The sequence below is a fragment of the Chenopodium quinoa genome, unplaced genomic scaffold (assembly GCF_001683475.1).
Source record: "Chenopodium quinoa cultivar QQ74 unplaced genomic scaffold, ASM168347v1, whole genome shotgun sequence".
Taxonomy (NCBI): Eukaryota; Viridiplantae; Streptophyta; class Magnoliopsida; order Caryophyllales; family Amaranthaceae; genus Chenopodium; species Chenopodium quinoa.
The window spans coordinates 4,578,309-4,591,990 of record NW_018743292.1 but is presented as its reverse complement, the minus strand read 5'-3'; the positions used below and the strand labels follow the sequence as shown (position 1 = coordinate 4,591,990).

The 13,682-nt window shown below is 34.3% G+C and overlaps 2 protein-coding genes across 3 annotated transcripts; both read left to right on the top strand.

The window, feature by feature from the left end:
• Positions 1 to 2,117: 2,117 nt before the first annotated feature.
• Positions 2,118 to 6,711, top strand: LOC110736546 (polygalacturonase At1g48100-like). Its single transcript, XM_021916782.1, has 6 exons — positions 2,118 to 2,967; positions 3,668 to 3,835; positions 3,977 to 4,021; positions 5,483 to 5,690; positions 5,797 to 5,878; positions 6,017 to 6,711. The coding sequence occupies exons 1-6, from the start codon at positions 2,521 to 2,523 to the stop codon at positions 6,549 to 6,551; spliced, it is 1,485 nt and encodes a 494-aa protein (XP_021772474.1). The 5' UTR covers positions 2,118 to 2,520; the 3' UTR covers positions 6,552 to 6,711.
• Positions 6,712 to 7,714: 1,003 nt separating this feature from the next.
• On the top strand, positions 7,715 to 13,340 carry LOC110736547 (ABSCISIC ACID-INSENSITIVE 5-like protein 2). 2 transcript variants are annotated; one of them, XM_021916784.1, is made up of 5 exons: positions 7,715 to 7,938; positions 8,418 to 9,189; positions 9,287 to 9,358; positions 12,713 to 12,786; positions 12,965 to 13,340. In XM_021916784.1, exons 2-4 carry the CDS (start codon positions 8,680 to 8,682, stop codon positions 12,749 to 12,751), a joined length of 621 nt encoding a protein of 206 aa, XP_021772476.1. In that variant the 5' UTR covers positions 7,715 to 7,938; positions 8,418 to 8,679; the 3' UTR covers positions 12,752 to 12,786; positions 12,965 to 13,340. The 2 variants fall into 2 exon arrangements, with proteins under 2 accessions (XP_021772476.1, XP_021772475.1); XM_021916783.1 differs by lacking the exon at positions 12,713 to 12,786 and having other exon boundaries at positions 7,722 to 7,938.
• Positions 13,341 to 13,682: the final 342 nt, after the last annotated feature.

The following is a 13,682-nucleotide window of genomic DNA, read 5'->3' as shown; positions in this document are numbered from 1 at the left end:
TATACTATTGGTTAGAGGATCAAGAAGTATATTCTAGCTACTTAACTAACATTTTCTTTTAGCTACTCAAGTTCCAACTTCCGATTACATGGTGGACCACATTTGCATCTATTTCTTTTTTTTGACGAGCACATTTGCATCTATTTCAAATATGGGTTTCTAATGTATTTTTATATTTTGACATTGTCTTCACCATAAATTAGTCTAAAGAGCTCACAAATACAACCATAAGCTTAGGTAATTATTCAAAACTCGATCTTACCCATTCGAAGTTAATAACGCTCTACTAACTTTTACAAAACGCTCATACTCATACTCCCTTTGTTTTTTTTTTTTTTTTTTTTTGATTTTTTTTTAAATGCATCAGTTTGACCGACATATTTGTCGAGACGTAACTTTGATCATTAATATCTTTAATTGTTTATTAGTAAAAATTGTAACAAAATTAAATTATGAAAATAGACATTCTGATGAATCTAATTATATATTGTATCATAGCATTTATTTATTTTCTAATCACAAAAAAAAAAAAAAAAAAAAAAAAAAATTAAGTCAAACATGACATGTAAATAGTGCAAAAATCAAACTGATGCATTTAAATATGTACCAATTGAGTTTAATAACCCCTTAATCCCTAATAAAGAAGAACCCTAAACTAAACGAAGTTTGATAAACACATATAGTATTAAAAACCTCTTTCCCCTCCCCCTACTTGCAAGGAACTTCTTCTTATCAAAAAAAATCAAGATACACTACACGACGACAAAGTTTGAAGTCAATCATTCCTTTGTTAGTGTATTCGAAAGCTTATGAGTACAATGTCATTGCCTTTCAATTATTGTAGTTTGAACTTAATCAATCCTGACTTTATTTGGGATATACTCTATAACTAGCTTTGAACTCGATGCATAGAGCCAATAGGGTTTTGAAAAGGAAGAATATACTGTTGTGAGTTGTGATATCATTATTTGTAACATTCTTTCCAATTATCCTACCTAAATTTGTTTATTTTGAAGTATATTTCAAGTTCTTTTCAATTGTATGAAGTTTATATACTTTGCATTATGTAAAAAAAGATTATGCTTAAATGCTTAATTTACGTAATTTTTCAAGGAGAATTTACATATTATAACCATCTCTAGTCATTAAGTCATTTATTGAAAAATCATAAGCTACATGTATTTGTTTTAATAAATTAATAATCTACACTATGTATACTTCGTATTATTTTTCCAAATAAAATCTATATATATACGAAGTATCTGCTGTATTTATTTGTTAAACTCTTCTTTAAAAAATGGCATGACAATTAAGAGCATTTTCAATGTTACATAACACAAATTTTTGTTATTTGAGACTTTGATTGAGTATTTTCAATATTTTTTATTTTTAATTTAACGGAATGTTGCAAATGACAACACAATGTAGATCATTGGGATAAAATTGATCTACTTTCTAACAATTTACTACACCAACTAAGAGCTAACCAAGCAATTTAATTGCGATTAAACAAGACATCAAAAATATCTAAATCAAAAGCGATAACTTCATGGTTATCAACTAAATGAATTAAGGGTTTATATGTATGTGGCCTGAATTGTGACAAATTGATCATACATAATTTTGCAGAAATCACTTTGTTGTCAACAATTATGAATATTTATTGTAGTGTTTCTCAACACATCTATCAGTGAGACAAATCGGGTACGTATATATAGCTGACTAGCTAGCTAATGTTGGATAGCTATTTCATTAGTATTAGTATGGGGGTCTTGTTTCTAGCACATTAGAAATTCCCCTTACATCGTGAGGAAGGTCTCGTTTTCTTACTTTTATATGGAGTAATAACTAAGAACTAACACCCAAGCCAGTTGGTTTTCAGTGAAACACCTTTCTATCCTAGCACGTTTAAGATAGAACTACAGTACATGAATAATAATAGAAAAAATACGACTTTAAACTTGGATATACGATCATCATCCTTCTCCAAACACACTCACCCCTGCAAATTTTAGTTGTCATGGTCGGTTCATGAATCATCCTCATTTCTCATTCTTTTTTTATACAAACTATATAGTATAATTAATATAAACTATACTAGTATAAAGACTTTAAACCGCCCTATCTATAACACATTGGTGTTCCACTATAACTCTAATTAAATCCCACTCAAAAAAATAAACACTTTTTTGACAATATATATATCCTCTATCTATTTGATGATTTCTACCAACTTGCATACTACTCGTGCTCCTACTTGTTTAAATCATACATACACAAAAAAACCTCTCAAACTTTCAACTTTCTTTTTTACTTCCCATATTGTGGGGGGATACCCTACTTAAAACTTGTTACTTTGCCCTATAGTCTAAGGGTTACTACTTACTACCCTTCTTTTTAACCTCCTTTTCTTCTTCTATAAATAAGTTTGATTGATCGATAATTATTTACAATATATTCATCATTACCTAAGCCGATTTCTAAATCCCTATAAAAACACATTAACTTTACAGTTTCAATATGGCTTATTTTAAAACCCCCTCTATGATATTAACTATGTTCTCGTTGTGTTCTATATTTAACTTAATCCAAGGAAGAATTTTAACATCGATGCCTTTGAATGAACCTTATAAAAACTCCCAAATTTCGATGCCACCTTCTCAAGCTCCAAATGTGAATAGCCCTAAGCCTCCTAGCTATTATAACATAGCTGCTAGTCCTGCTCTTTCACCTAGTTATGTTAACGATGGTAGTAGTAACAATACTATTGTTCAAGAGAATGTGTTTGATGTTCGTTCGTATGGGGCTATTGGGAATGGCTTAACAGACGATACATTAGCCTTCAAATCAGCTTGGGATGCTGCTTGTCAAGTAGACAATGCAAAGGTTGTTGCACCTCGAGGATTTTCCTTCATGCTTCAACCTTTGGTTTTCACTGGACCTTGCAAAAGCGCTGTTGTGTTTCAGGTAATTAATCAACTATTTCTAACTCTACAACATCTAGTAGCCAAGTTTATTTATTTGTTCATATACTACTAACATTCGAAACTTAATGTCATTTTGATGTGTAATTTGTTAGACTTATCGTGTGTATATATGATTTCTTTGCTCATGTGCTTGTACCTTGTATGAACGCATGGGCTACAGAATGGTCTTTGTTGTATCATGCAAAGTGCAACCTTCTCCATAAAAGTGGCCAAAAACTTACTAATGACGGAAAGGAAAAAAAAAAAGTTATCATACACCCTTTCTCGACATGTTCTTTGTTTTGGTTGTTGCCCCAATTTACAAGTATATACTTTATATTAGTATATTGCTTCAATATATATTATGGCGAAAAAGCAAAACGACCAATAGAATGTTTCTATAAGTAAACCTTTCTAAAAAGCTAAGAAAGGGGAAGAAAAGCTACTACTATAAGACAAACTTATAGTTAAGGTCCTAATTTAAGTCATAACTTTACATATAAAAAAATTATCCTCTAAGATTACATGGTCCTCTAAGTTATTGACCAACAGAGAAGGTGTATTGTACTATTTAATTAGTACTTTTATTAGTAGCTATACAATATATGGATTATGGAATGTGAGTAATTAATTTTTGTTTTAGAAAAACTTAAATATACTCGTAAATTCGTATTTATTAATTTATCTATATTATTGTGTAGCTTGAAGGAACAATAATGCCACCAGATGGACCAGAATCATGGCCTAAAAATAGTAGCAAAAGACAATGGCTAATCTTTTATAGAATACATGGATTAACACTCCAAGGTGGTGGTCTTATTGATGGAAGAGGAGATAAGTGGTGGAATCTCCCTTGTAAACCTCATAAGGTACTTAACTTTAATTAACATTCTTATTTAATTTTCTTTTTCATTTCTTTAATTAGTTATTTAATTAAGTAATACTTGATTGTATACACCTATCCTAAGCTTAACAAATTGTATTAATTTTTATAATTTCAATTGATGCAGGGAATCAATGGGACTACATTGCCTGGTCCTTGTGATAGTCCAGTGGTAAGTGATACTTTTTTGTTTGCCATTTTTTTTATTTCTTCTCTCTGAAACTTTGACATAATTTCACAAAACAACCCTTCATAATAGTTAAAATTAGGGAAATTTGTCTAGAATTACCCGGAAGATAGGCTCATTTGTGACCAATTACCCAATTTTTTTTATTTGTTTACAATTACCCGCAAGTTTGAAAACGTTTGAGTAGCACTACCCATTAACGTTTTCCATCCAAAAGACCATTAGTGGGCCCCACATTGTACACGTGTCATTTATTTATTGGATAAAAAAATTTAAAAAAAAAAGAAAAAAAGAAAAAAAAAAAACTCAGCCACCCCAACCACTGTGAAACCCTAGCCCCTACTCCCAGCCACCACCAAAAACCGGCCAGCCGCCACCCTAAATCTCCGAAACGGCCGGCCGGAACCCCCCGATCACCAATCAGCCGCCCACACCACCATCTCCAAACCTACCAGCCACCGCCACCCCCTTTCACTGCAGGTGACCCTAACCCAGGACCCACGAACCCTCCCCAACCACTGCCTCTCCTCCCTCTCTATCCTCTGACAACACCAAAACCCACCTTCCTTCCCCGAACACCCTATCCCCACTGCCCACCGGAACCCAGCAACCCCATTCCCCTCTCCACTGGAAAACCCACAGCCCACAACACCAAACAACCACCATCACCACCAGCCTAAACTCCAATCACCACCAATTTTTGTGAAGAACCCTAAAAAAATTTAATTGGGGTTTTTTTGTTTGGTGAAGCAATTCACAAAATTGCTTGCTCTAACTGATTGTATGTTGAATTGTGAACATTTGGTACAAGTTTAATAAAATTTGGTGAAGAAATGATGTTCCTCAAGCTTTCATGCGTGAGTTTCAATGGAGCTTCAATGGCGTTTTTGTGCGTTTGGGAAGAGGAGGGGAAGGGGAGGGGGGTCGGCATCGGCGGAGAAATGGCGGCGAGAGAGAAGGGGGTGGGGTTTCGGGGTGGTGGAGGCTGGTGGCTGGGGTTCCGGGACCGTCGGCGGCTGGGCTGGTGGCTGGGGTTTGGGGTTTGGTTTTTTTTTTTTTTTTTTTTTCCATTTGTTTATCCAATAAATAATTGACACGTGTACAATGTGGGGTCCACTAACGGTTTTTTGGATGGAAAATGTTAATGGGTAGTGCTACCCAAACTTTGTCAAACTTGTTGGTAGTTCTAAACAAATAAAATAAAAAAGGGGTAGTTGTTAACAAATGATCCTATCTTGCGGGTAGTTCTAGACAAAATTCCCTTAAAATTATAAATTATGCCATCTAAAAAATATGATTTTCGGACAGCCATTTCAAATATTATAACGAGAATTTCTAATAATTAATTTTGAACAAAGAGAGTATGTATTCATAATGAGGGTGTTAAATGTCTATGCATGTAAGTATAACCATAACAAATTACTTACAAAAATAACTGTTTTACAGGCCATAAGATTCTTTGGAAGCACAAATCTAACGTTGAGAGGGCTAAGAATCATAAATAGTCCACAATTCCATATTCGTGTAGATTCATGTCAAAATGTGAGTGTGGATTCTCTTGTCATTAAATCACCTGGTAACAGCCCTAACACTGATGGAATTCACATTGAGAATACAAAAGACGTCACCATTTACAATTCAGTCATCTCTAATGGTAATTTTTTTTACACCAAGTATTTGTTTTTGTTTGTTATAATCTATTTTCTTTAATCTTTCATTAATTATGACTTATGATGGTTTTTGTTTTTTGGCTAATTCAGGTGATGATTGTATATCTATTGGAGCTAATACTCATAATTTAGATATCAGGAATATTACGTGTGGTCCTAGTCATGGAATAAGGTACTATACCATAAATAATTTTTTAGTCTGGCAATATATATAATTTTTTAGAAAAAAATGTCATGTTCAATCAAAATAAGTTTTAATTTGTAAAAGAGAATATGACCTAATAAGTTTCAATTTTGTTTTATCATGTAGCATTGGTAGCCTAGGAGTCCATAATTCCAAGGCGTGTGTATCCAACATTACGGTTAGCAACTGCATGATCAAGCACTCCGACAACGGGGTCCGAATCAAGACATGGCAAGGCGGGTTCGGATCAGTAACCGGAGTGACCTTCGAAGCGATCCATATGGACACGGTCCGCAACCCAATTATTATAGACCAATACTATTGCCTCTCAACCAATTGCTCTAACCAAACTGCAGCTATTTCAATAAGTGAAATCTCCTATTCCAATATTAAGGGCACTTATGACCCAAGGACCCCTCCGGTCCACTTGGCTTGTAGCGATGCTGTTCCTTGCACCAACATCACGGTGTCGGGTTTGGAACTCTTACCCACGGCCACAGCCGCCATGACTATGGCAACGGGTCACAAGCGTAAGATGGAACCCTTTTGTTGGAATGCTTATGGGAGTAATGTAGGAGATTTGACTACTCCTCCTATTTATTGTTTGTTGGAGGGTTTGCCATATCTAGGCGTATCAGGTAGTGATGTTGGATATTGTTAGGCTAAGGGGTTAGTGTCGTATATTGTACATGAAAGTAAAGTCGTCTTAACAAGTGAGGATGTATTGAGTATGTATGTTTCTTTTCTAGCTTGTAACAAGGTGGAGAGGGAACGATTAACAGTTAGATTTCATACATAATTTTCTATGTATTGCTTTGCAATTGGCTGATAAGGTGGTATTATAACCTTACTACGAAGTATGTATCAATTTTCAACGTGGATGGTAAATCATGAATTATGTTTCATTCCAATGCATAGATGATAATATGATACGAGTAGATGTTATAACTGCATACTCCATAATTCCGTATTAGTAAATTGTTTGCCCCAACTGTAAATTTATATCCTATTTCCCTTCCTTAATCCTTAGAATGTATAGTGAGTAAAATAAAAGTGACTTTTGTTACGAATTGAGAGCGGCACATAGCACTCTTTTATTCCGTAATCACTTATTTTTCATTTCACGAACCAATCTCAACTTATTTTTTCATAAGGTTAATTGAACAGGGCTTATACAAGTACTTACTATTCTCTCATTATTGTAAGTATCCTATTTTTACTCTTTCAATAAACTCCACTTTCAACAAGCGTTTTATACATAAAGAAGAAAAAAAAAAAAAAGTAATTATGTGAAATCTTGTTAATACCGTCTTAATTTTATGGTGCAAATAAGAGGCTAGGCTCAAGAAAATAATTAGACGCAAAAGATTACACCTGTCACCTAAGAGATAAAACTTGGCATAGCCTCCCTTACAACATGAGTATGTAGAATATGACTTCAAGCTAAAATGGAGGCTTAAATCAACTCAATTTGTTATATTTGACTAACACGTGCTTAATCTCCACTTGCGACCATGGATTTGCAATTAATTTCTAGCAAAGTGTAATAATATGTACACATTCATCTCCATATGTATTTTAGCCTTCTAATACAATCACCACAACTTGGTTGTTCATTCTAACTTGAAGCTTTGATATACCCATCCTTTCAACTAGTTCTACCTCATATTAAATTTTGCTTTAGTCTTGAATTTAAAAGAGGATTAGGGATCAAGAATGAGAAAGTTGCTCAATCTCAATATATAGGACTCGAATATAATTTTTAATACATCATACGTAATATTTATCGATAATTAAAGATATTATTAACATGAAAAATTGAAAAAATAAATAAATAAAGAGGTTGAAACTAAGAAAGAGGAGGTTTACACACAATTCGCAACTCACCGTCACCAGTCTCTCTCCTCTTATCTCCTCTCGACTCTCCACCGAAATTGGCCACGATTGTCATTCAAGTCTTGTTCCCTACTACGTGGAACTCGTCTGTTGGGAAATAACCGAAAATTTTTATACCACTGATTTGATTCCCGTTTATTTTTTTTCCTTAGGTAATCAATTTTTTGTCTCTTTCCCTTATTTTTCCCAATCATTTTGTATTCATTTTCATCTGGGTTTATCTATTAGTTGATCGAGTGCTAATTTTCTGTTCTAATTTCTGGGTTTTTCATGTTTTAGTGAAGTTTTCCATCATTTTTGTATTCATGTTTATCTGGGTTTAGTAATTTGATTCTCCTGAATAAAACCCAGAATATAAATTAAGTTTTTAGTAGCTATGATTGTGTTAATTTGCGATGATAAATTCTGGATTTTTCATGTTTTTGGTTTTCTGAAGAATTATGGGTTTTCTTTTTATTCAATTTGAACGTTTGATTGTTTACTACTAATATCTTATCTCTATCTGTAATATTTATTAAAAAGTTTTGACCTTGATCAAATTATACTTGCTTATACAGTACATACAATAAAGTAATAATTTTTAATTTTAATTTTGGGGAATTTTTTTTTTACACTGACTTGTATGATGCAGATGAACTGGAGAGTTGTGGAGAGCTACAATCAGATATTTGACAGTCAATTATTGTTCTGCTTATGTAATTACTTTCATGATTTTGGGGATTTTGTGACCGTATATGATGATAGGTTTGTGAGGGGGTAAGTGGATGGAAGAATTGGACATAGGTGTTGGATAGGTTACCCAATTGCTTGATGTACAAACAAATTCTCGGTGTATTTGGGATTTTAATGAAGTTGAGACTGATTTGGGTGTTTTAGGTAAGAAAATAGGAAGCATGAATATTGATGAGTTTATTAAAAGTGATTGGAACCCTGAAATCCATCAAGCTGTCGGTATAGAAGGAAGAAATAATGGTTCATCGATTAAGTCGTTACAAGGTCAGGGAAGCCTACGTTTGTCAAGGACTGTTAGTGAGAAGATTGTTGATGAGGTGTGGAGAGAGATACAACAAGAGGATAGGATCAAAGGCGGTAGTCAGGGAGTAAAGAGAGAGCCTTCAATGGGTGAAATGACTTTAGAAGCCTTCTTGGCTAAAGCGGAAGCCATGGATGTAACTGCTTTAAGTCCTGTGATGCCTATGCCTGTAGACATGGATGATACTACACAATGTTTCTCACAGCAAATGGGTTTATCTCCAGCTCCTTCGATTGACACAATATCTGATACACCAATTCAAGGGCCGGAAAGGATTTCCTCAAATCCAATGGAGAGGGGCATTGAAAAGAGACTGAAGAGGAAAATTAAAAACAGGGAATCTGCTGCTCGTTCTCGTGCCAGAAAACAGGTTAATCTATTTTATTGTTGTTCTGTTTAGAAGTATGTAATTCCATTCTGCCAATCTTAATGAACCTTCACTTTCTTGTTTCTGTATGTATGCTCAGGCATATCATAATGAGCTGGTCAGCAAGGTTTCACTGCTTGAGGAGAAAAACATGAGGCTTAAGAAAGAGAAGGTGATTATAGTTCTTGTACTTTTAACTCTTCTAGTTTTGTATTGCCATTGGCCTCGTTGTCTTATGTCCGGTTATGGGTGGTTTCTATGCTTTCTATATCTTTTTTGCATAAGTTATTTCAACTTGTAATTTATTTTATTTATTAGAGTTGTGTTTGATGGCTGCAATTTATGTCTGTCAAGGTAGTAGCTTTTGTTGTGCAGGATTCATGCCCAAATTTATAGTATGATATTATGATAGTGTAATAGACTAGGATATTCAGATTATAAGTTCTATTGAACAAGAAACTTAAAGATTAAAGTTTGAGTCTTTGATTGATAATGGCAGAAATATGGATACAAAAGTGATAGGTTAATAGCTTGAGGCTATTACTCTCACGATAACTTTAGGTTATCACTCTCTTAGTACCTTGAGGTTACCATTCTCTCTCATTCCACATTACAAACCTCATGCCTTCTACTGCTATACTACTACTCCTTATATAATCAAGCAAGCTACAGTAGAGAACAAGGATACCCTAAATATTAATTAACTTTGTCACTATTCCACAGAGTATCAGACCAGCAGGCTTTTGTTACTCCTCCCCTTAGTGTTTCATTGATGAGTTTTGTCCAATAGGCTTCTTTCCCTTTATATGATTGCGTAACTAGTCAATAATGTGTTCCCAACTGAAATTTACAAAAGGGATCTTGTGGCATACACAATCACACGTATGACCGTCCAGAGGTCACAGACCCCTCATTGAAATTAGAAAGATGATTTTGGTCCATCACCTGTTTCTTGCACAACATACAAATACTTGACTTCAGCTGAATCCCCATCTTGAGCAATTTGTCCTAAATTGGCAGTTTTGTTAACTATAAACCCAACTCTTCTGATTTAGAAGATAGAAACCTTGTAATTTTGGTCCAGGTCATGTATCACAAGTACATAGTGACATAGAAGGCTAATATACACGAATTTATTGAATTATGGGGAGTGGTGACATACCTAATCCTGTTCTTTGAATAAACCTCTTGTGGTTCCTTTTTGGGGTGAAGGCTTGCATTGAATTCAGGCAAGATCATTTGAGATAAGTGTATAGATGATTGTGGGTCCTATTGTAATGAGGGAACTGATTTTTGTTCCTTTTAGGGGTGTTTTGATGGTGATGATTGCCCAGTCTAAGTGAAGCTAGGATAACTCATGTCTTAGAGATGTCTGTATAATTGATGGTTTTTTAGTGATTCATTAAGATGTTGAGATGTTCAGTCTTTACTTGGGGGTTCTGTTCTGTTCAGATTCAGTAGAAAGTTCTGTCATTGCTGGCAAGTGACAAACTCGACAACCTCAAGTCTCAATAAGTGGTAAGGATGTAATATTTAGCTAATTTAGTGGGTTTTTTTGGTGGTGTCTCTTTGGTTATATGAAGGTTGATAAGCAAGAAAAGAACCTCCTTGGGAAAAATGTGGGTTTAGACTTATCTGGTGAAAAAGAATAATTCAAAATATGTGATGAAGATTTGCTTGAAAAAAAGTAGTGGAATAGAAAATTTTGATATTTTGGAGTTGGCTACCCATTATGAGGGTGGTCTTTAGTAGGGTTTCCTAAGCAACAACACATTACATTTGGAGTTGGTTGTCAGGCTAATTGCTTCTTAGAGACCATGGGTGCAATGGATGCATTTGAACCTGTCAAAGGAATGTTTGATCTTGGGTCAAGGTTGTGTTTCTAGGTGAAGGCTACAAGTGTAGATGTGGAGAGGTGAGTTTTCTTGTTTGGCAATTGGGTTGCTGTTTGGAGGGAAAATTAGGTAGGAGATATGTCTGTGAGGGAAATACTTCTATTCTCTTGCCTCTCTTTAGTTTCATCTTATATACAAGAATTATGATTTGATTGAGTTGTGAGACACCTTTTGAGGAGTGTGAAGCATGAAGATGGACTTTCTTGGTGAATAGCGAGTGAACAAGATGAAGGCTTAGTGAGTGGATTGTACCATTGCTGGAGATTGTTTTTGTTCTAAATCCCGAGGAACATGTGGCATTGAGGATGGTGCTTTAAGCAATTGCTTGTCTTCTTGGGAGCTCCCTTTTAAGGACTTGTGTCTATTGCACCTTTAGTTGGATTTGGTGTGTTGATCGAAAGCGTAATGAGGTTAGTTCATAGACTGATGGTGTATATGGTATGTGGTTGTGGCAGGGGTAGGGGTAGGAAGGGGGAAGACTGAGAATTGAGGATGGTGGATTTGGTGGTGAATGTGGCTATAGCAAAGTATGAACTGAGAGAAGGGGAGTGAATATTATTATCACTGGTTCTAAAGGTACTCTTGAGAACTTAAGATTATTTTGAGTTTAACAATAGTTAAAGCTATTTTGAGATGACTATAGATAATGTGTAGCATTATTTTTATGTTTTTTATTGTTATGTTCTTCCTTTTATTTTTTTAGTCCTTATTTTTCTGCTTAGCTTGTACGCTACTACAGGTGGACTGTGATAGTGTGCATCGGGCACATGACATTGCTAATTCGTGTTGACATTCTTGTATTTCTTTTTCTTTTATTATGTATTTTGTGTTTAGTTGTTGTCAAAAAAGTAGGGTTAAGGCTTGGCTTTACTGTGATTGGTTTTGATTAATTGTTTAATACTCACATGGAACGCTAAATTATTGCTTTGCATGATGCTCCATATCAATCTATTAGGAAGTGTGTTTATAACATTTGTCCAGCCGAATGGTCTTAGTGGATGGTATATTTCAAAATGCTTCACTAGAATCATCTCCCCCCCCCCCCCCCACCCCCACAAGATAACTCTTTCTTTGTATCTTCTAAAAGAAGAACAGTAATGGATTTGGGCCACAAAAAAAAAAAAAAAAAAAAAAAAAAAAAAAAAAAAAAAAACCAAACCTGTGTGACAAATCTACAGAACTTTGAAACCTTGGTATAGTATCTTTTGATGATAATGCTGAAAGCAAACATTTTGTTCCTGCTTTGGAACTCTTCATGATTATGTGTATGGGTAATCCTTTTATCAGAAAGGCTCCCCATGGCTAAGGATGCTAATATTTCTAAGTGTAAGCTTAGATAAGAAATCTGATTTGAGCATGATCGCTTTGATGCTATCTTCCAATGATTTCTAAAACCTTGAGCAATTGCTATAATATTCTTCCCTTGAATTCATGAAATCATAATTGAAGTATAGTCCAATTGTTCAGATTGGTTCGTTTGGGTGTAATTATGTAGGAACAAAATGAGACTTTATTTTTCCTCAATACAAAAAAGGGACTTTATTGTCAACTTTGTTAAGATCCCAGTATTGGTTGCTTGATTTTGGAAGCTAACATGTTACCTTTTCTATTCTGGTAATATTCTTGTGTAGGGAATTCAATTTATAGAGAACTATGTTGTTTGCCTTTGACGTTAGTTATGTCATGAGGCTATTTGATGAAACAGGTTTGATTTTGCTTTCTTTTTATGTATTTAGGACTTAATATTCTTTATGTTTCAGACATTCACTTTCGTCTTTCCGATTTTATACAGCTTGTAGCAACCATATGCTCCTCCTTCCTTCTCTTCTCTTTGTCAGTGCTCTTTCCGTTTCAGAGTTCTGATAGTTTGACTTCCATTGCAGGAACTGGAGAGCCGTTTGTCTGAAGTATCAAATGAACCAAGGTATCAGCTAAGGAGAACCAGCTCAGCCGTTTTTTAATGAGTCTGTAAAGATTTTGTAGGTTAGGCCTGTGGCGCTTTCAGTTTTTATGTACCGTTAATGTTGCAATCACTGTTATCACATTATTGCTAGGATTACTTTTGTCCCCATGAAATCACTCTGTATGTCTTGTTAGACAATCTTGCTTCTTCCTGATTAATTCTAGCTTAGGTTTCCTCCAAAAAAAAAAAAAAAAAAAAAAAAAAAAAAAAAATGAGAACTTTGATTTCTGGCTCTGTGTAATTATGAATTTTTATATTTTTAATAAAAAATATAGTAATGTGATATTTTGTTATAATCTTCTTAATATGTAGTATACTTTTAAAATACAAATATTAACTTTTACAACTTTTATTTATTCAGAATTAAACATGCTTGTATTAATGATAGAAATCATGCATTAACACATGTGAACATAAAAACGATGCAATTAAATAAAAACCGAGGAATTGGTTGTTGGTTTGACATTCTAATTCATTGGAAGTCTAATTTGCTAGGAAGTAAAATTTGGAGAGATTGATTGTTGACATGAGCATAAGAAATTTCCTAGTAAGTTCTACTTCCTACAAAATGTGAGAAGTGCTTACCTAGGCCCCTCAAGATAAGTTAAACTTCCTGAAATTGGAAAACAAATTTTCAT

Bases quoted from the DNA above. Each gene is read 5' to 3' on its own strand.
- LOC110736546 (XM_021916782.1), top strand. From the start codon at position 2,521: ATGGCTTATTTTAAAACCCCCTCTATGATATTAACTATGTTCTCGTTG. The intron at 4,022-5,482 runs GTAAGTGATACT...ACTGTTTTACAG, and splicing joins GTCCTTGTGATAGTCCAGTG to GCCATAAGATTCTTTGGAAG. The intron at 5,691-5,796 runs GTAATTTTTTTT...TGGCTAATTCAG, and splicing joins CAATTCAGTCATCTCTAATG to GTGATGATTGTATATCTATT.
- LOC110736547 (XM_021916783.1), top strand. From the start codon at position 8,680: ATGAATATTGATGAGTTTATTAAAAGTGATTGGAACCCTGAAATCCAT. The intron at 9,190-9,286 runs GTTAATCTATTT...ATGTATGCTCAG, and splicing joins GTTCTCGTGCCAGAAAACAG to GCATATCATAATGAGCTGGT. The intron at 9,359-12,964 runs GTGATTATAGTT...CTTCCATTGCAG, and splicing joins TGAGGCTTAAGAAAGAGAAG to GAACTGGAGAGCCGTTTGTC.